This window comes from Triturus cristatus, chromosome 5_2 (genome assembly GCF_964204655.1).
Source record: "Triturus cristatus chromosome 5_2, aTriCri1.1, whole genome shotgun sequence".
NCBI lineage: Eukaryota > Metazoa > Chordata > Amphibia > Caudata > Salamandridae > Triturus > Triturus cristatus.
In genome coordinates this window covers 1,128,475,714-1,128,499,150 of record NC_140588.1, presented here as the reverse complement: position 1 = coordinate 1,128,499,150, position 23,437 = coordinate 1,128,475,714, and the positions used below count along the sequence as shown (strand labels likewise).

General features: G+C 40.0%; 1 protein-coding gene across 1 annotated transcript in view; it reads left to right on the top strand.

The window, feature by feature from the left end:
• Positions 1 to 22,105, top strand: part of LOC146829891 (vomeronasal type-2 receptor 1-like) — a 155,081-nt gene extending 132,976 nt beyond the window's left edge. The window contains exon 4 of the mRNA XM_085606568.1: positions 21,995 to 22,105. Coding sequence (XP_085462694.1) covers positions 21,995 to 22,105 — 111 coding nt within the window. The remainder of the gene's footprint in view (positions 1 to 21,994) is intronic.
• The last annotated feature ends 1,332 nt before the right edge of the window (positions 22,106 to 23,437 follow it).

The window sequence follows — 23,437 nt, the reverse complement described above, 5'->3', positions numbered from 1 at the left end:
ACAGTCCTATACAGTCACTCATACATGTACTCACTCATCATATGTACTCATACATCTATACATCCTGTTACACAATGCCACTCATCCATAGAGTTACTCACACACATAGTCACTCATGCTAATAAAGAATAAAACATACATTTACTTGCATATACAGTAATACACACACCACCATACTTACTTCTACGGAAACTTACACATACTTAGTCTTTTAAACAATCACTTATAGAAACACATACTTATTCATACAGGAACTCTTTCAATCTCTCCCTCTCACATATACTCACATATATACACCAATAGTCACATATACTAGTTAAAAACATATGTAGTTACTCCTGAAGACACTATTGAGACAGTCATTCACTCACTAACACACCCATACACACACTCATCCACCCATACAGTCCTGCACACATGCTGTCTTCAACACATACAAACAGTGAGTCACTCATTCATGCATCTATGCACTACGTAATACCCCCCACCGTACCATACAGACACTCAGACTGATACTCAAAAAAACAACTAATAACCTATATAGACACCCATGTAGCTACTCACCAACCCATGCAGCCACTTATACACAAAGTGAGAGATACACTTAATCAGTCAGTAACACAATCAATTTTTCAAAAACAAATCATCCATTTAGACACTTATATACCCATTTATTCTTCCATCGACCTTGAGATACACATATATAAAACATATTTAATTTTCAGAAAAACACACATTCACTGGATGATGTCATCAGTGATGTCATCAGTGATGTCATTTGAGATGTCATCAGTGATGTCATGAGTGATGTCACTGACCATGTCATGAGTGATGTAATATGTGACGTCATCAGAAGTGCATTGCGGGCGCGCGAGTTATAGTTAGCTGAACTAACTATAACGGGGCAATTTCATTGGTTTTTTACGAGTAAAATGTCCAGCTAACTATAACATGTGTGAAACCTATGGTTTTTTCACTGAATTTCTAAGGTTTTTTAAATGCTAATTCCTAACTATAACGTGTGTGAAACCTATGGTTTTTTCAGTGAATTTCTAAGGTTTTTTAAATGCTAATTCCTAACTATAACGTGTGTGAAACCCATGGTTTTTTCAGTGAATATATATATATATATATATATATATATATATATATATATATATATATATATATATTATCTACTGGTGGTCGCCAGTAGATAGTTATAGTTAGGACCGTGTTTCCATAGGAAATCTCAAAATTCTATTTTGAATAACTTTGGCGCCGGTTGACGAATCTTCGCGAAATTTTCAAAACTAATGGGGTGCTCTGCTCAGCTCCTACCCTGAAAGTCTCGGGGGGATTTGTCAAACGGGGGCCGAGAAAAAAGGGGGGTCCCAAAACGCGTTTTCCCCATGCATTTTCCCATAGGACCTTTAGTCGAAGGTACAGCCCGAACGGCTAAACAGAATTACTTGAAATTTGGCAGAGAGGTAGTCCTCAGGTCAGGGATGTGCCTTTTGCATATATGGAGTCAATCTGTTCAGTAGTTCCTGAGAAAATTGCAGTTAAAAGCACATACATATCTATAGCCGCGCACTGTGCGCGCACCCTAACGTGCGCGAGCGTAATTCTGATTGGTTGTTACATGTCAGTCAACGTTCGAATCGGTCGAAATCAGGAAGTGTCGGCTGCTATTTTGTTTGTTTTCAGTGCGAGAGTGGAAAAGGAAGGTGGCGAACGTGACAAGGGGGCAGGGTAGAGAGTTCCTGACCCCCTAGCCTTTGTCAGGGGGTCCCTGAAGGACCCCGAAGGCAGAAAAAAACATTTAAATTTTTTTTGTTTTTTAAATCGCGGGGGTGCGCGCATGGTGAAAAACCAATAAAAAAAAAATTAAAATTTAATACGTAGTTTATTGAAAAATAAATGTATAAAAAAAATAATAATACATACATAATTAAGCTTTTAAAAAAACGTACAAATTCACTGAAAAAACCATAGGTTACACACACGTTATAGTTAGGAATTAGAATTTAAAAAAAACTTGCAAATTGTCTTAAAAAACCATAGGTTTCACACATGTTATAGTTAGGTGGATATTTCACTCGTAAAAAAACCAATGAAATTCCACCGTTATAGTTAGTTCAGATAACTATAACTCGCGCGACCGCCACTCTATCACAAGGATGATGTCATCAGTAATGTCAAGAGTGATGCCACTGACCATGTCATGAGTGATGTAATATGTGACGTCATGAGTAGAGGATTGCGGGCGCGCGAGTTATAGTTATCTGAACTAACTATAAAGGTGGAATTTCATTGGTTTTTTACGAGTGAAATATCCACCTAACTATAACATGTGTGAAACCTATGGTTTTTTAAGTCAATTTGCAAGATTTTTTAAATGCTAATTCCTAACTATAACGTGTGTGAAACCTATGGTTTTTTCAGTGAATATATATATATTATCTGCTGGCGGTCGCCAGTAGATAGTTATAGTTAGGACCGTGTTTCCATAGGAAAACAGAAAATTCTATTTTGAATAACTTTGGCGCTGGTTGACGGATCCTCGCGAAATTTTCAAAACTAATGGGGCACTCCGCTCAGCTCCTACCCTGGAAGTCTCGGGGTGATACATCAAGCGGGGGCTGAGAAAAAAGGGGGGTCCCAAAACGCATTTTCCCCATGCATTTCCTTTAGTCGAAGGTACAGCCTGAACGGCTAAACAGAATTACTTGAAATTTGGCAAAGAGGTAGTCCTCAGGTCAGGGATGTGCCTTTTGCATATATGGTGTCAATCTGTTCAGTAGTTCCTGAGAAAATTGCAGTTAAATGTACATAAATATCTATAGCCGCGCACCGTGCGTGCACGGTGCCGTGCGCGAGCGTAATTCTGATTGGTGGTTACATGTCAGTCAACATTAGAATCGGTCGAAATCAGGAAGTGTTGTCCGCCATTTTGTGTGTGACAGTGAAGAAGAAAGGTGGAGAACGTGAAAAGGGGGCAGGGTACAGAGTTCCTAACCCCCTAGCTTTTGTCCCTGAAGGACCATGAAGGGTGAAAAAAACATTTTATTTTTTTTTTAAATCGCGGGGTGCGCGCACGGTGTGCACACGGCGGAAGAAAAATCATAAAAAAATAGAATTAAAAATCTAATTTAAGTGTTTAGATGTTAGGTGGCGCTAAAAAGAGCCGTTGTGTTAATTGAGGGACAGAGGAACAAAAAAATGGCAAAAATTATAGGGTGCCGCACGTGTGCTGCTGTATCTTGCTCTCTATTAGGGGAATGCTGGTGTCCCGATAAGAGGGAAGAGCATTGCACGCATTGCACCGTATATGCACCCTCTTAAACAGAGGGTGTATATCCAGAGGAACAGAGGCAGGTGAAGCTGCCGCCGCAGATGAAGTGCTCGGCTGAGATGCCGATGATGTGCTCAGCTGAGCTGCTGCGGATGTGCTCGGCTGAGCTGCTGGAGGGTTTTCTCTAGCAGCTTGAGCATAAGCCACAGGATGTACATCTCTAACGTGCCTGATCATAGTGAAGATACTAAAAGAGTATTTCTTTTTAGGATCTCCTCTTGATAAGACACGATCACAAAGAGTGCAGGTGACTTTTGGAGCATTCACCTTCTTCTGCCCCTCTGGAAAAGTGAAAAATTGCCATATAAAAGAGTTTTTCTGTTTCCTCTGTCTCTGTGGCACAAGGGTCTCCTGCTCACTCCCAGAAGATGACTGCTGCTCTGCCATTCTCAAGTACTGGAGTACTGGTAAAGCTGCTCAGCTCCTTCTCCCAGGGAATCAGAAGTAATAATGAGAGGAGTGGGTGTGGTGTTGGAAGTTTCTGGAACTGAAACTACTATAAACCAATGAAAAGTGTTGTTTCTTAATCACATGACCTGAAACTACTATAAACCAATGAAAAGTGTTGCTTCTAAATCACATGACTTGCCGTGCGTGCACCGTGCGCGCAAGGTGCGCGCCCGGAGCACGCACGCATGCGTGCTCCGTGTCATTTGAGATGTCATCAGTGATGTCATGAGTGATGTCACTGACCATGTCATGAGTGATGTAATATGTGACGTCATCAGCAGTGGATTGCGGGCGCGCGAGTTATAGTTAGCTGAACTAACAATAACGGGGGAATTTCATTGGTTTTTTACGAGTGAAATCTCCAGCTAACTATAACATGTGTGAAACCTATGGTTTTTTCAGTGAATATTTTAATATGTATATATTACCTACTGGCAGTTACCATTAGATAGTTATACTTAGGACCAAGTTTTCATAGGGAGCGCATTTTTTGTTTTGCTTATAACTTTGGCAATGTTTGATGAATCTTCATGAAATTTTCCAAACTAATTCTTTCTTCAAATCAGCACCTATGTTGAAGTTTAGGGTAATTCATCAAGGGGGGGCCGAGAAAAAAGGTGGGTTCCAAAACTTGTTTTCTCCATGAAATTTCCATAGGAAACTTTAGACAAGGCTACAGGTCGAACGGGTGAACGGTACTACCCCAAATTTGGCAGGGAGAAGGGTTTTGGTCTAGAAAGCACACCTTTGTTTATTTGGTGTAAATCTGTTCAGTAGTTTTAGAGAAATATCGAAATTTGCAGATATTGATATTTGGGAATTCTACCATCTGATTGGCTGAGGCGTTACGAGCACGAGCTTGATGCTTATTGGCTGCGAGCGGTTGCAACTAGGAAGTGTTGGCAGCCATTTTGTGATTCTGTTGAAACGAGTAAGGGGGAAAAGGGCGAAAAGAGTAGGAATTAGGAGGATAGGAGCAATGTAACCTCTGTGGGGGAGTGTGAAGTGAAGTAGTCACTCCTACCGGACAGAAAGTGCGGTGTTGCTCAGAGTGACATGGTGCTGAGATGAGATGCTGCTACACTCGGGTATGTAACCGAGTGCCTAAACCGTGAGGTCATTGCTGTAAAGTGATGTGCTCTGGTCTTTGTAGCATACCTGTGGAAGTAGTGTTGGTAGGCATTTATACCATACAGGGAGTGGGAAGCAAACTACTGACCTCTACCGTGCGTTTATACTGTACCCGAAGTGGGAAGCAAAGTACTCACGCCTACCGGTGTGAAGACTCGGGGATCAAACCGAGCTGATTGCTGTAAAATAATGTGCTCTGGGCACTGTAGCATACTGTCCGCTGTAGTATAACTATGTAAGTAGTGGTAGTATGCATTTATACTATACAGGGAGTGTGAAGTGAACTACTCACCCCTACTGGTGTGAAGACTCGGGGATTAAACCGTGAGCTCATTGCTGTAAAGTCATGTGCTCTGCATAGTATTCCAATGTAAGTCATAGTAGAATGTTAGTATGCAATGCTACTATCATGTAAGTATGTAATGTTAGAATATAGGGCTGTCAGGAGTGGAATCTTGGGGAGTTTGGACACGGTGCTGAAGAAGACGGTTGCTTTGCTGTCTGGTCCTGTTGGTGGCTGTTTAAGCTGTCTTCTTTTCCTGCAATAAATCTACTTGTCGGATCCACTGCTGTTTTCCTCTTCACTACATAAATTTGGCGATGAGCGGGAGAAGGTAAAAAGAAGGCAGCACTCACCAAGATTTTGAGCTTGCTTGCTTTCTGCTGAAGACCCGTTTTCTTGGTGAATCTGTTTCTACTCATCCCAGGGTTATCGGCTCATCGAACTATGTGATCCTACCTGTGGTAGGATTTATATTTTTTGATTTTGGGCTTCCTCTGCCTCTTCACTACACTCTAGTTGCTGTACTACACGTGTGCAGGTAGTGTTAGTATGCGTTTATACTAATTCTGTAGTTATGCATTCACCAATGCATCATGGCCCTATGGAGCGCCACCTCCTCGGAGCAGGTCATACAATGTCCCGGGGTGTGCATCCGTGGGACATTTATGTTTGCTATTACAGGGCGGGAGCATTGCTTCCACCCTGTGATAGTAAATTCTTGTTTGCCTCGTTGAAGCGAGAAGAGGAAAACCTTGTATTGCTTCAAAAAAGCAGATCCGGATGGTAAAAATGGAGAAAATAAAATGAAGTGGGGTCTCACCCATACATTTAAATGAGCCCACTGGTGGATAGTGTTCCGGGGCCAATTCTATTATTGTATTGCGGGGTCTCTGCATCATTGGGGACCTTAATACCACATGTAAATTAGGTGCTGGAGGGCACAGAGATGTTTCGCAGACTGAGAGACGGACACCTCCCCGGGTATTGTTTACAATTGTTCGGGGGGCTTCGAGGCCAACACAAGACCGGGGATCGGCAACCTCCGGGGCTTTACTTAAATATGCAGGGTGGGCCTCGCCATTCCTTGAAGCCTCGGTGGCCCTAGGCAGTGCCTTATTGGTTCTGTAATCACACAGGCAGTACTCATGGTATTACAAAGTGATACACTCATAGAACCCTTGTCGTTGTAGAATTATCCAAGCTTCATTTATGTAATAGTCTGTTGCTTTATATTTGGTAGATGCACCACAAAAATACAAATGTTTTCCCTCATATCCTCCTATCAACCGCCGATTTTCACAATAAACTACAGACAAGTGTTGTCAGAAAAAGAAGACCCATTCACTCACTTATTTATTCGTAAAAGAATTACTTTTATTAAAACAACACAAATAAATGGAAACGTAACTTTATTCAAACAAACAACAGTAAAACATGAAAGAAGTGGGTGGAACTCCTCCCGAAGCAGCGTACAAAACCTGCAAGAGAAAAAAGAAACATAAGTATGCGTGCCATGTCCAAGAGAAAAAGAAAGGTAGTCAGAATGAAAGGAGGAAAGTGAGAATGGGACTCAGAGCGAGTGGGTGGAAGGGAGAAGGGGAGGGAGAGTCAAAAGAACAGAGGGAGGAGGAGACAGAGCGTTGGTCTACTGCACCCAGCCCTTACTGTTCACCTCCCATCACCCGTGTGTGTGGGATGCTGGGGTCCGCGAGAAACAGTGCGTTCCAGCAAGTCTTTAAAATGAAACAGAGATATGAATGAGGCCAGAGATTATATTATTATCTACGGCAACATCGCTTGCCTGCACCTGTGCACTCAGGCTGCTGGAACCAAGGCCCATCCCCCACACTGTGCTCAAATGCAGCTCCTACGCACCGAGGCTTCACTGCTCACCTTCCACAACCAGTGTGTCCAACAACGTCCCGGTGCAAGCTCCGACTCCGGGGTGCCTCTCATGATGGCACAGCAGGTCTCCGGTCTGGGACGGTGTCTTGATACCACGATGGAAGGTGTCAGAAAGGCCAGAGCATCAGCACCGGTTGAGCACCTGCTGCATGCTTTTTCGTGCAACTAACTCAGTATCTGAAAAGGGAGAAATAATATAATGGGGGAAACGTCTTAAGGTAAATTAAGGTTTATTTCAAGCTTAAGAGAGAACACCAGTTGAGTGCATCCTTCCTTCTTGAAGTATGATCTACCAACTGTTAGTGGTAATCATGGTTCAAAGAGTAGTTGGAGTGCACGAGAATAGACAAGGGTAAATAATAATATGTTATGCCAACGTTCACATACAAAGGAACAGTGCGCATGCTAGAAGCATAATATGTGCGAGCAATGCAGTGGCGCAAGACTGTGTGCATGTACACTTAGTAGTCAGCTCACTACAGTGCTCCAAAAGCCAACGCCACGTGTCTGTAGGGCAGTGCTGCCCGCTGGCTCAGGCCTACAGTACGGTCCAGCAGGTCCTTAAAATGAGACAGAGATGTGACTGAATGAGGTCAGAGATCACATCATTACGCATGCCAACATCGCTTGTTTGCACCTGCGCACCCAGGCTGATGCACCCCGCCCCTCCCACCGCACTGCACTCAATTGCAGCCCCTGTGCACCCAGGCCCTGCTGCGCATTGTGATATGTGAGGTGGATGCGGCCATATCACCTGAAGCAGTGTGGAAGAACTGGGACACGTGGCGTCGTCGTTATCCTATTTATATGTACACAAAGTGGTCTGGGCTTGCGTACGTCAGGACAGCGTAGGGGTGTGAATAATTATTCCGGGGACCTGGGCGTTGTTCAGTTCCTGCCTGGCCAGGAAGTGAACTTATGTGTGTGTCCCTGTTGCAGTTTTGACGTTGCACAATCCGCAATTTACATTAATGTAGCATGTACCGGGAGGGCGGTAACTATCGCTAATGAGAATCTGTCCGAAAACATTGAATCGACAACATCACATGTCGTTGTCAAGGTTGTGGATATGCGCAGACACGCATGTCAATGGTGTGCGGTATTATTGAAAGTGTTGCTATCGCGAAGCGCACACATGTGAATGTGCTCGAATGGAGGGAGGATCAGCAGTGGGCTACGTCATACACAGTGATAACGCTCATTACAGTCAAGCAATGCATATCAAACGTGAATCTGAAAGTCGCACATATGACACACTACTATACTGGTAAAGCCTGACAACAGAGCATACTGCAACAAAAATATACACATTACTCTTTACTGTTGGCCACATGTGATCTAGGATGTGCACTCTGCCCGTGGCTGATGATACCCCTTCGAGCCACCAATACCCAGGCCGAAAGGCAGCACAATAATGCGCACACACTCAAACACACAATTTGTTTTTTGATGTAACGTTTCAGATGCATGGCCATCACACGTGAAAGGATACTGTACAGAGCATGATTATTGATCAAGATAATCGTTGAATGTTGTGTGTACTATAAGATATGTGTACACAGCAAAAAAAAATCAAAAAAGCTCTGTAAGCAGAAGAGGTGTCTCTCATCAAACGGTGTAGAGAGAATGACTAAAATGGGTGGGGTACTCCAACTGGTACAATGGGAAATGTTATGAACCAGTCAAAAGCTTTTTTTTAAGGTCACATGGCAATCGCGCACTGAGCGCGCAAGGAGGCCGCACCCGACGTGATTTTAAGAAAATATATTTACCATAATATAAGTTTATTACAGTTAGAAATATATAAATGTGAAAAATATTTTAGATTATCGCTTGCTCTTATATACACTTTAAACTTATTTAGATGTAGTTTTGAGACATAAAAAAATAAATGAGGGAATGGTGTACCCGGCGCGATACCATACGTCTATGATGTAACACAGGTCTTGGCAGCGTGCACTCGTCACATATGGAACGCGCAGCCGGCGCGACCCTATACGTAGATGAGGAAACGCGCGTATTGGTACCGCGCAGCCGTCGCATACCAAACTAGGAGCTGGCGTGACCTTATATGTATATGAAGCCGTCTGATACGAAATGCACGTCCTTAACGAGTTTCGCAATATGGCGGATAGGATTCGCGTGGTAATGGAGCTTGGTACACTACTGGTATGGGAGTCTAGTTTTCTAAAAAAAAATATATATATTGGTTTTATATTGTATGAGAGAAATGTCCAGTTAACTTTAACATGTGTGAAACCTATGTTTTTTTCAGTGAATTTGCAAGGTTTTTTAAATGCTAATTCCTAACTATAACGTGTGTATTCATCATTTAACAGCGGGCAAAAAAAAAACAATCTGAAAGATTGTTTAAAAAAAGCCCTAAAACTTTCCTCACTAAAATATACCTTGTTAGAAATATTACATATATATTACAAGTACTTTTCTAGATGAATAAAAATTTTCTAGACAAACCGTCTTTAAACCTTGTCGCAAAAGCACACATGCCAAAATAATTTCTGTCAAAGGAGTCCACAATTGTTTTTATTACTTTTCCTTTAGGCCAAATAGTAATTTCAAAATCCTTTTTAATTGATAACTTCAATTATAATCCTTTAAAATTACAAAAAATGCTTTGTTCAGATGCAGTTTTTAGTTTTCAAAATTTAGGTTTCAGAAAAATTAAATAAGAATTGGGTAAATCAAAAGGCAAACGTTGCTTGAAAATCAATTGGGAATCATTACACAGTGTCCAGCCTTTTTCACATTTAAGATAAACTGTGTAATATCCAGAAGTTACAGTAGGTCCTTCATGAAAAATTATTGCAACTGTAACAAAAGTTTTTCCAGAAATTGATAATTGTTGTCCTGTAAACTTTTTTATTAAAGTTTCCAATTTTGAAACATCAGCTCTACAACGTTGCATCATTAAAATTACATACTGACCATATTTCTGTAAAAATAGCGTGGAAAACATGTCAGATTTGCATTCAGAACATTCCATGTTGTGATTGGCATCTTTAACTAATTTACTAAAAGTCACTGATTTACTCTCTGGTAATGGTAAAAATATGAACCTTTCTGAATCAACATTACTACTACATGTGTTCATACAGTTTTCACAGCAATGTTCCCATTTGTAAGAGACACCAAATACGTTTTCTACTTCTACTCCTTCATCTTCAAGTACACTCAAAATATCTATTAAGAATTCCTGTGCATCTTGCTGGACATTTTCTTTAAACTGTGTAGAACCACAACATACAGCTAAAAGATTTCTAACATCAGTAGCGCTTTCTATTTCAGTTTTATCAGTACTCAGCTTCTCAAAAAGGAGACTCAGCAGAGAACACAATCTTTTTCCATGATTTACTATTATCTGTTCTAGCAACTTTTCAAGATAAAATACAACATTCAGCACTACATTTGCATAGCAGTTGACACCAGAGCTATTTTCAAAATGGCAACCAACAACCTCTTCAACACTGTCCTTTTTCTTTTTCCTTGCTATCACATCACTGTCCTTTTTTTTTTGTTCTGTTCATCCACATTACAGATATTTTCAAATCTCCTTTTCCGAGAAACAACATGTTTTTCAATCACAGGATACTGACCTAAATGAGGAGCATAGGTTCTTCTTAATCTATTATACTCCTTTACACAGTTTGTCTCAGCACTAACTTTTGAGTCATCAAAGTCTATCATAAATAAACCAGATAGTGTTTTCACTCGTGACAGAGCAACAAATGCCATACCTTCTTTGAACACAGTAGAACCAATGTTTACAAAAGCACTATCTACAGTCAATCCTTGAGACTTGTGAATAGTTACAGCATATGCTAGAGAAAACGGAAACTGCTTCCTACGTACATATAAGTCTTTCACAAGCATGAAACGAACTGAACAACGACAAATGTCTTTAACTTCTTCTATCTGATCAAATTTTATTTTTAAACATTCAATTCCTTCTTTTTTCTGATAATTAATAAAACCCACAACTCTTCCCATAGCTCCATTCACTAAACCTTTTTCTACATCCAAATTTCTCCTTAAAATCACTCGACAATTCATGCAAACATATAGATTTTTTTCTAATCCAGCTGTTTTGGAAATGTTCTTCTCTAGTGAATCCAATTTATTTTTCAGTTTGCCTGTTAATGTAAAAGTAATTCTTTCATGCTGAATTTTGTCCTCTGCTTCCATTTTCTTATTCTCTTCCTTTTCCAATTTCAAAAGTTCCTCATTGAATATTGAGCACTCACGTAGTGTTGGCATTAAGCAGATTACAGTATTTTTTTCTGCAATGTTCTGGTATATTTTCTCTGCAACTATTTCTTCATTTGGAAATAAATTATGTAGCAACCGACTCTTTAATGCTTTTTTGCCAACTTCTGTGAGTAGTCCAATTCTGATATCTTTCAGAATACTTGCATAATCTTCGTCGTTTGCTTGTCTCATATTGGTAGTGAGTTCTTTGTACTCAAAGAACGACCAAATATTCGCATTACCAATGCTTCCTAATGACTTCTTCGTGTCTTCATGTGTCACAGTATTAAACACTGGTTGTCCTTTAACTGGAGTGAGCTGTAAAAGATCTCCAAAAACTATGACGTGTTTACCTCCAAATAACACGTCATAGTCTCTCTTAAGAATTTGTTGCATTCTTAAATGCACAAAGGCAAGCATTAAACTTGAAACCATGCTCACCTCATCAATAATGAGAACTTGCATCTTCTTCAACACTCTTGAAACTTCGAAGCATGCTTCTCCAGTTAGCTTGTGGTATTCTATTTTGTTCTCATGCTCCACTGGTAACATTAGCAAGCGATGTAAGGTAATTCCTTTTATGTTATAGGCTGCTAACCCAGTTGGAGCAGTTACCACACAAGACAAATTTGAAGCTGTTTTTTGCTGTAGGTAGCTTCTGATGACTTTTATTAAGAAACTTTTACCAGTTCCAGCTTGTCCACTCACATACATCCTGATTGGTTCAAATGATGTGCATGAGCACTCTTTCTTTTCATGTAGTAATCCATGATCAATTTTTTTGGTGACTTCTTCATAAATTTGTTTTTGTTCTTCATTCAGTTGTTGTTCCAGATTTAGTAAGTCGATTGAATCTTCCTGTGCTTGATTCATAGCCGTTTCTACTTCAGTCATGGCTACTGCAGCTCCATTTTCTATGATTGGTTGTCCTAGGGGATCTTGACTAAGTGTTCCTGAACTTTGGCTGTCTTGAGAACTGTCTCTAGCTACTTCAGCTGCAATTTTTGCTTCCTGTTCATTTTCTTCATTTAACATTTGGACATAAGTTGTGAAAGTACTGCATTCTATGCTATCTTTGCTAGCATTAAAAGAATCTTCATAGCTTTGAAATTCTTCCAGTAGTTCGTCCTCTGAACGCCATTGTTTAAACAGCTGTAAAAGAGCCAAGTAGTAAAATTCCTTTTTGTCAGTAGTGTCGCAACTCAGCTTCCTGTGATTTATCAAACTTCCTTTTGTTTGCTTCACCAAACATCCTTCCTCACCAATGACTTTATATTTTCTATTGTTGATGTCTTCTGTGGCTTTCCGTGAAAAAATGTAGTTCTGCAGCACTTCATAGAGACACATGTTCTCAAGATGATGACTTCTTTTTGGGTAATATGTGTCCAACATGTTTGATTTCAAAATATCTGTACTTTCTGGGTCATTCTCGGCCAAATATTCAATTTCTCCAACAGATTTCAGTACCCGATTTCTCATTCCTGCAAGGCCTAAGCTTACCCAAATTATTCTTCTGGATTTCGAGTAAAGACTTGCAGATGATAACCTATCTGAGCATTCGTAGGATCCAATTTCTCGATGCGATAACATCTTTAAACTGAAACTGTACAGCTTCTTACTGACAGTCTTCTCGTGAGAAATCTCTTCCCACATTTCCTTCAATTCTGTTTTCTCAGATTTAGTGATGTAAGATGTGACATACCGAGCAACAGCAATAGAATTGCCTGCCACATACTGAATATCCATGTTAGCATTCCACATGGATAAAATGACTGGGTTGAAGTCATTTAAAATTTTGACTCTTCTTTTCTTTTTAGGTTGTATGTATTTTTGGGAGATTTTCTGGTTATAGTATGTCGCACAGCTGACATAAAACTGTTGACTCTTCCTTTTGAAAGAACTGGTCTAGGAAATCCAAATCGACACTTTGTGTAGAATTTATCTTTGGTCTTGTACTTCCGTCGACAGTATTTTCCACACCGATGACTTTGGAAACGTAAAACTTGTTCTTTTAACTTTTTCTCTTCTGTGCTTTTAGGTATAGCGCATGTTGCATATTCTTCAATGAAAGATAACACTGCTTCATCAGCATCTGTTCCAAACTTTGGGGTATCCTTGATCCACAACAGCATATGAATATGAGGAGCACCTCTTGCCTGGTACTCTTTTCTCCAAAAGAAATCCACTACTTCTCCAAGAGGTGGATTTTTTTTATTGCAGATGAAGGACATCATAGCCTCAAATCTATGATTGAAATATCTGCAAACATTAACTGGATCCAATGAGCACAGTTCTCCTGCTGTCTTGTATTCAATGTTTTTAATGTTTGAATTTGCCTCTCGTAGAAAATCCAGTAAATCATCCCAAGCGTACTCGGCACAGCTTAGGGTTAGAAACCATGTAGGAGTTCCTAAATTCCGTAACATGCATTTTAATTCACCATGGCGTCGGTACCAATATTCATTTGTCCCACGCTGAAAAGCCATCAGATTGATCAGTTGTGTTTCTAAATGATCATCTCGGTGCTGCACTTTCTCCATAAAATCCTTAGCAGACACATTATGTAGATGTACTCCACTTTTTAAAATATGATTTACTGCATAAGATAATGCAGACAAGTCGCTTTCAAATAAAAGATGAAACAAATAAGGAATACTTTGACGAAATCTTGAATCTTCAGCATATAGTCTTGTAGTCTGATACTCAGAAGCTGGAATCTGTTCTGGGCGTTCATCGTATCGTCCACCTTTTCCTGTAGGAAACAGCTGAGGAAAACATCGAGCTTCCAAGCTCTTCTCCCATACACTCACGGGAGTTCCTTTTGCTTTCTTCATCTGAAACAGATCAATAGTGTCTCCCATAACTTCTTTTGAATGAAGAGGATGTATGCTAAAATGTTCATAAATTTCTTCTTCCTTTGACTTGTCCACTTTTTCAATTTGACCAGTTGGTGTTTCTGTGTCTTCTTGTAAATCTTCTTCTTCTTCATCTATATAAATTGATTCATACCATTTATTATTTATTTTCAAAAATAAATTTGCTTTTTGTACTTTCCGTACATCTACCAGCTCCTGCCAAATCTTCTTATTCTTTGTAGGTACACCATTAACCAGAATTACTAATGGTTCAGTTTCCAAAGTATCTGCATCAATAGTTTCCATATTTTTTTTCAAATCCAAGGGCAAATACACCACTCTTCCTTTTAAACCTCTCAGTAAATCAGAAGGAGGTAATTTACCAGTTTTGGGCTCCATACGTACTATGGTCTGGAACGGATGAACACATTGAATGAGTATAGACTCATATGTATTTAATTCAGAAAGTTCGGCAGGAATAGCATCCAATTCTAAATTATTATGTACAGCTCTGGTCGGCATTCTATTTTCTTCTAACTTTTTATAACAGTATTTACAAATACGCTGATCTTCACCCAATTCAAAACAATTTTCAAGAAATATATATGTTGCAAAATCCTTCCACTTATAATTATCTTCATTTTCACTTTTTTTCTACGGATCAACATTCCTTGTTTGAATTTTATAATGACTTCTGCGGCAACAAATGCAAGTAATATTTGGTCTTTCATTAGAGGTGATAGTAAATTTTGTCATTTCATCCTCAAAATTTTTAGTAATAATGAGTTCTACATTCTGTTCCTCATTTTCCTCATTTACTGTGTCCTTTTCTGCACTTTCTTGTTCTGGACCAAAGTAACAAAACTGAATCTCATCAGTAACCTTCACTACATCTGATACAGATCCACGGAACAGAGCATTATTCAACTCATTCAACTTTACTGCTGGACTTTTAGCAAAATACAATGTTCTCACAAACTTTCTCATTTCAGTATGATGAACAGCCAGCATCCTAAAATGATGAAAAACACTTTTACACACTTTTCTAGATAGACAAGCCAGAGAATGTCCCTGCAAACCAGTATTTTCTCTCACTCTGCATGGATCTAGTGTTTGAAGCACCTTCATCTTCTGTTTTACACTCTTTTTTACTATATTCTCTTAGAAAGTCACGTAATTTATCAATAGATTCCTGACGCACAGTACAAATACTACTACAGTTCCAAGTGTACACTGGGGCTTTTGGACGTCTCCCCATAGCCTCAGCAGCCATTACTTCTTCCTCATTTCTTGGGACCATTTTCTCTTTTTCCATCACACAACCATCCTTAACTTCATATGCTTTACCATTGGTGTCAACTGCATGCAACAAACTAGTACTTTGACGATAACTCTCTTCATTAAAAAATGGTTCAGTACTTGAACTGTGTTTCCATTCTCCCAAGAACACTTTACAAAAGTTACTTTTTTTCACTTCTCTTTTCCTTTTGCTTTGTGACTTCATTGCATTCACTAATTTATCTAATCTACGCATCCTATTCAAAATTAGAATAAAAAGTTTTCTTTTCATTTCCAAAGCCTTACTTACAATATTTTCTATAAATTTTTCTTTCTTTATAAATTTTGTTTTTTTCTTATATTTTTTCACATCTTTTAGCAAATTTAACATCACTCTTCTCTGAAACATTTTTCGACGAATGTTTTTAAAATCTAATTTTCGTGTTAAATCAGTTTGACATACTTCTGATTGTACATTAGCTTTTTTTTTGTGCTGTTGACTGTGTTGTTGCTTTGTACATAAAACACTGTTTGTTTTACAGTTATTTTTGCCATTTTTTTGTTTTTTGAAAATCTTTTTTAAGAAATCTCTGCTCTGCTTACCAGTAGACTTTTTCTTTTTGCCATCACCAGCTTCTCCTCCTATTTTTTTTTCCCAGTTTTGTCCAGATATACTTGTTGTTGCTTTTCTTTCCTCTTTCTTGTCCTTAAAGGCATTTTTTTTTTTGCACTGTTGCTCAGCAATACCTGCAAGGAACTTAAAACTAAATCCTTTTTGTAATTATAATTCATAAAAATATTTTTTTTTACTTTTCATTAATTTCAAATGTTTTTCCATTTGCCTCTCATTTGTGATTTACTAATTTGTGCACAGTGCTAACCACCACAGTTGAAAAAAAACAAGCTGCCCCTATCCTGCAAGTGCATGTTTTACAGAACAACTGCAACACAGATTATATCTGTGGCCACAATTCCTGTGCGCACACAGCCTCATGGTGTGCTTCTAAGCAGAAAACAGAATTTGATTTGCAAATTCAAAGCACATTTACTACTCTGGTAGATCAAGTGATAATTGCTGTTACAGCCTTACACATTTTCCTCATTGATCACAGAGGCAGAAAAGAGCACATTTCCTAACAGCTACTTCATACCATAAGCATCTGCAACCTGGGTGAGTGTTTAGAGTAGAGCAAAGAAAATGAGGCCTTGGAGACGTTGAATGTGTTTGCATTACAAACAGACCTGAGTAGTACGCATGGGAGTGTTAGAGAAGCTGCTGCGTGTGTGCCAAGAGTGTGTTTCTGCAGACTATGTATTGTCAGCTGCAAGAGAGATGAGCAAGGAGATTTCCAGAACTGCATGAAGACTGCAGGGATGTATGTAACAGTGCATGTGTGCTAAGGGATAATTTGTGTAAACACAACAGGCTGCCCCTTTCCTGGGACTGCAATTCTTACTGAACAACATCTTCACAAATTAAATCTCTGCTCACAATTCCTGTGCGCACACAGACTCATGCCATCATTTTAGGCACATAACACAGGCTGCCCCTTTCCTGGGACTGCAATTCTTACTGAACAACATCTTCACAAATTAAATCTCTGCCCACAATTCCTGTGCGCACACAGACTCATGCCATCATTTTAGGCACATAACACAGGCTGCCCCTTTCCTGGGACTGCAATTCTTACTGAACAACATCTTCACAAATTAAATCTCTGCCCACAATTCCTGTGCGCACACACTCATGCCATCATTTTAGGCACATAACACAGGCTGCCCCTTTCCTGGGACTGCATTTCTTACTGAACAACAACTTCATAAATTAAATCTCTGCCCACAATTCCTGTGTGCACACAGAGTCATATCATCATTTTAGGCACATAACACAGGCTGCCCCTTTCCTAGGACTGCATTCTTTCAGAACAACAACTTCATAAATTAAATCTCTGCCCACAATTCCTGTATACACACAGACTCATGCTATGTTTTTTGGAACAAAACAGTGTTCCTGAATAGTACCAAATTACTGTTACAGCCTGACACATTTCCCTTATCATTTACAGAAGCAGAAAACAGCACATGTCCTAACAGCTCCTTAAGACCATGACCATGTGTTACAGGGTGAGTGATTAGACTAGATCAATTTAAATGAGGCCTTGGTGACGTTGAATGTGTTTGCATTACACAGTGCTATCTGAAACAGCACACAGAGCTGAGTACTACACATGAGAGTGTTGGAGAAGCTGCTGCGTGTGTGCCAAGAGTGTGTTTCTAGACACTGTGTATTGTCTGGTGCAAGACAGATGAGCAAAGAGACTTCCAAAACTGCATGAAGACTGCAGGGATGTATGTAACAATGCATGTGTGCTAAGGGATAATTTGTGTAAACACAACAGGCTGCCCCTTTCCTGGGACTGCAATTCTTACTGAACAACATCTTCACAAATTAAATCTCTGCCCACAATTCCTGTGCGCACACAGACTCATGCCATCATTTTAGGCACATAACACAGGCTGCCCCTTTCCTGGGACTGCATTTCTTACTGAACAACATCTTCACAAATTAAATCTCTGCTCACAATTCCTGTGCGCACACAGACTTATGCCATCATTTTAGGCACATAACACAGGCTGCCCCTTTCCTGGGACTGCAATTCTTACTGAACAACAACTTCATAAATTAAATCTCTGCCCACAATTCCTGTGTGCACACAGAGTCATATCATCATTTTAAGCACATAACACAGGCTGCCCCTTTCCTAGGACTGCATTTCTTTCAGAACAACAACTTCATAAATGAAATCTCTGCCCACAATTCCTGTATACACACAGACTCATGCTATGTTTTTTGGAACAAAACAGTGTCCCTGAATAGTACCAAATTACTGTTACAGCCTGACACATTTCACTTATCATTTACAGAAGCAGAAAACAGCACATGTCCTAACAGCTCCTTAAGACCATGACCATGTGTTACAGGGTGAGTGATGAGACTAGATCAATTTAAATGAGGCCTTGGTGACGTTGAATGTGTTTGCATTACACAATGCTATCTGAAACAGCACACAGAGCTGAGTACTACACATGAGAGTGTTGGAGAAGCTGCTGCGTGTGTGCCAAGAGTGGGTTTCTGAAGACTGTGTATTGTCTGGTGCAAGACAGATGAGCAAAGAGACTTCCAGAACTGCATGAAGACTGCAGGGATGTATGTAACAGTGCATGTGTGCTAAGGGTTATTTTCAGTTTTGAACATAGGGCATCTACATGTGCCTTTGCTATTTTGAAAGGGAAATCTACCCTGTTGGTTTCAAATTTTATAGCTTTTGCCTCCAATTTGCGATTAAGTGATTTCTGCTGAGTGCTAACCACCACATTTGAAGAAAACAAGCTGTCCCTTTCCTGCAAGTGCATGTTTTACAAAACAACTGCAACACAAAATACATCTCTGGCCACAATTCCTATATTCACACAGACTCATGCTGTGTTGGTAGGCACAAAACACAGGCTGCCCCTTTCCTGGGTCTGCAATCCTTACAGAACAACAACTTCACAAATTAAATCTCAGACAACAATTCCTATATGCACACAGACTCATGCTGTGTTGGTAGGCACAAAACACAGGCTGCCCCTTTCCTGGGTCACCAATTCTTACAGAACTAATGCTAATTTCAAACGTGCTGCCATTTTCCTCTCTTTTCTTTCAAAGTGATTTCTGCTAAATCCTAACCATCACAATTAAAAACAAGCTGTCCTTTCCTTTCAACTGCAAGTCTTACTTTTTAACAGCAACACAAATTAAATCTCTGTCAACAATTCTTCTCTGCACACAGACTCATGGTTTGATGGTAGGCACAAAACAGTATTCCTCATTGTTACCAGTACACATTAACTTATGGTGAAAACATAGTCCTTAATATCTTACAAGTTCAAGACAGTTAAATATCTCCCAAACCTCAAAATGTAAAACATAACTTTTGAAGAAGATTCACAATTCTAATATTTATCTCAAACATCACCACATACTTCCCCTCTCAAACTCATAACTCACCTTTAAAATTAGTTAGTTGTTTAAGAAATGTGCCACTCAAACAGCAGACTATCAGAGTCAGAATATCAGAGCTCTACACCTCTCTCCTCTCTGCAGAACCAGTAAATGGCAATGTTTCCTTCTCTTTTTTCACACATATACATGTTAATTTCAAATCTCAGTGCTTCCCACTTTTTTTCAAATGAAATCACACATTTCAATTGGTTGAAAACTTCAACCCCTTTCCAAATGTACCCTTCCCCCAACTTGTCTCCTGCCTGCTACCATAGCAACAGGTCATGGAACACTGCTGTGAGGAGAGAGGTCAGAAGTTCAGCAGACAATGTTTCATATCCAAAGAGCAAGAGTGCTTGACTTTTCAAACCTAACAGCCAATCCATAGTAATGTTCTTTGGTAACACATTTTTCTGTACCAATACAAAACATACTTTTTAAAATTTAAACATACAGCCTAGTTTTTAGTGTAGAATGGTTTCAAACAGCCAATGAGTTCTTTTTATAAAAAAAACTATGTGTGCCCCCCTTTTTCAACTGTCTTTCATTTCATATTGCCTTTCTACTGAAAGACACCTCCTGAGTGCATCCAGATCTCCTTGGAAGATGTTCACAGTGTGGATTGTAGGTCACAGCTATGTCTTCTGGAGTGAAACATTTGCAGAAAAAAGAGGTATGGTGAGAGACCTTGCTCTGCCAAATGTAGACATTAAATGGATTGGTCAGAGAGGGTTAAAATGGCACCAATTAATGCCTTTGGTGAAAACCTTTCTACATCTCCCACAGACTAACCTTATTATTGTGCTCTGTGGTGGAAATGACTTAGGCACTTTAACTGGGGTAGGTCTGGAAATGCTTATTAAGGACACCTTTGTGCACTTGATGTCACTTTTTCCACAAACTGCCTTTGTATATTCTAACATATGCCAAAGGCAAAAGTGGAACTGGTCCAACCAACATTGTACGCAGATTGACAAAGCAAGGAAGCACGTCAACAAATCTATTTCTGCTTTCCTCAGAGACTTTGGTATGGGTTCTATATACCACAACAACTTGCGTTACAACATGCAAGACATTTATAGAGGAGATGGTGTACACTTCACTGATGAAGGCAACAGAGTCTTCCTCTTGAACTTTAGACTCTGCATCGGTACTTACTTGTAGGTACCAAAAAACACACAATAAACACAAGGGCTCTTTTTAGAGCCACCTTATATCTTTTTACTTAATTGCAATTTTTTTTTAATTTTTTTGTTTTTAAATATTTGTCGGGTGCGCGCTGGGTGCGCGCACTCGGCGATATTTTTTTTCAAAATATAAATCTTTTTTTTTGCCCTACAAGGTCCTACTGTGACCCCCTTACAATGCCTAGTGGGTCAATATCTCCCCACTCTGCCCCCTTTTCAAGTTCTCCCCCTTTGTTTCTCCCCCCCTCTTTATGCGAGAGACAAAATGGCGGCCGCCGCTTCCTGATTTCCACCGATTCGAATGTTTACTGACATCTAACAACCAATCAGAAGTGCGCTCGCGCACGGCAAGGTGCGCGCACAGGACTTGCTCAGTGCGCGCACGCTGCGCGCTTACAGATATATATTGATTTAAATGCTAATTTCTCAGGAAATACTGAACAGATTTACACCAAACCTGCAAAAGGCACTTCATGGACCTTATGGCTACCTCTCTGCCAAATTTCACATAATTCTGTTCAGCCGTTCGGGCTGTAGCTGTGCATGGGGAAAACGCGTTTTGGGACCCCCCTTTTTTCTTGGCCCCCGCTTGACGAATCACCCCGAAACTTTCAGGGTAGGAGCGGAGCGCCCCATTAGTTTTGAAAATTTTGCGAAGATTCGTCAACCGGCGCCAAAGTTATTCAAAATAGAATTTTGAGATTTCCTATGGAAACACGGTCCTAACTATAACTACCTACTGGCGACCGCCAGTAGGTAATATATATATATATATATATAGGTATAAAGATACCAACAGCAGTGAAGGCATCCTTTCATTTAACAGAGTTTTGGACCTGGCCAACAATCAGCGAGTCAGCAGCTGAAAGAGAAGAAACAAAAGAGTAACGACTTCATTGGTAGTTTGCAAGGTAATAGAAAGAGTAGGAAAACAGACAGACTTGTAAATACTGAGAAACCTAAACACCCATTTAACTTAGTACCTGTGTTTCTACCTAGTGTCCTCTCAACCGAGAAAAGACAACAGAGTTGCAGTTATCATAAGAGGTCAACATACAAGAGAATAGTTAGCCACAAAGCTAGGACAGGTAACTATTCTTTTTGGGCTTAGAATATGACTAGGAGTCCGAAGGTATATAGTAAAAGCTAATTCTTTTGCAGGAAGAAGTTGGCCAGAACGATAGCAGTCCTGTCCAGCTGAAGAAGATGTGGTGTTTCTCTTTTCTTCCCAATCCCCTTTCCCCCTTTTGTTGTCAGAGTTTGTATATATCAATAGTATGCAGCTCTGGTAACGGAGTGGATGAATTGATGAACAGTCATCGGCTCCTGCGGATGGTCGTGTGCTGGGACTGGAACTTGACAGATTGAAGTGCCCTTTCCAAAATACTTCCGCCTGAGCAGGATGGCCGAAGGATTCGATGTTAAGGCCTTAGCGACAGTATTAGACGGGATTCAGACACAACTCAGTGAGGTCATGTTAGAGAATAAGTCCTATAGGGAGGAAGTTAGAAAGTCCATTCAAGAAACTCTGTTCTTGAGACAAAGGGTAGAAGAGTTATCAGTTAGTTCAGCTTCTGGATTCAAGGAAAACAAATCCCAGTCTTTTGCACCAGCTCCCTCGGCATCAGAATTAACCACGCAGGTCATACATGCCATGTCTCCCACAATTCCGCTGGCAGCTCCTGAAAGGTTTAGTGGGGACCCTCACAAGGCGCAAATTTTCCTTACACAATGCTCCTTAGATTTTCTCTGTAAACCAATTATTTTTAAGGAAGATCAGTCAAAGGTGGCGTTCATCTTGTCCTACCTGAGTGGTGACGGAGCTGCTTGGTCGATGCCATTAGTAACTAACAACAACCCAATTCTGTATGATTTTGAGGAGTTTAAGAAGGAATTTTTGCGGATATTCGACAGAAGAGCAACATCTCAAACAACGGATAACGAACTGTTGGATTTAAAACAGGGGAATAGAGATCTGGTTGCATACTTGGCACAATTTAATAAGTTAATTGTGGAGACCAATTGACCTGAGGCTAAGAGAGCTTCAATTTTTTATCGGGGCCTTAGGGATGAGATAAAGGATGGTTTGGCACATTGACCAGCGCCAAAACGAGAGAAGAAGTGAGCGCCGGAAGGAGGTTAAATATTTCCCTCCACGCTTCGACCACTTCAAGTCTGAAAATTCTAAGATCAAGGAAACACCTTCAGAAGAGGAACCCATGCAGAACAGCTCTGTGCGTGGACCTTTATCTAGGGAAGAAAGAGAGAGGAGACGATTGGGCAAGCTATGTATGTACTGTGGAGATTCTGGGCATTTTGTGAAGGAATGTTCCAAGAAACCGAAGAACAATGCTCTAGTAAAAGGCAGGCTCCACCAGTAAGAGGGGTTGCTCTGGTGGGAGCTAAAGAAAAGTCAACTCCAGATTCCCAATTGGTTGCAAATACATTGCAGTCTTCAACTCCTCATTTAATTGTTGCAAGCTCCATAGAATTTGTTTGAACCAGTTTGAAGGATATCTCAGTAATGATTGACTCTGGGGCAACTGGCAATTTTTGTGACATAGGTTTTGCTAAATTGCTGGGAATAGCCTTTGTCAAGAAAGAAAGACCTGAAGCAGTTTGAGCAGTTGATGGTACCAACTTATCCTCTGGTCCAATAGTACATGATACGGAGGAGATTCGGTTAACTGGGCCTGGTAG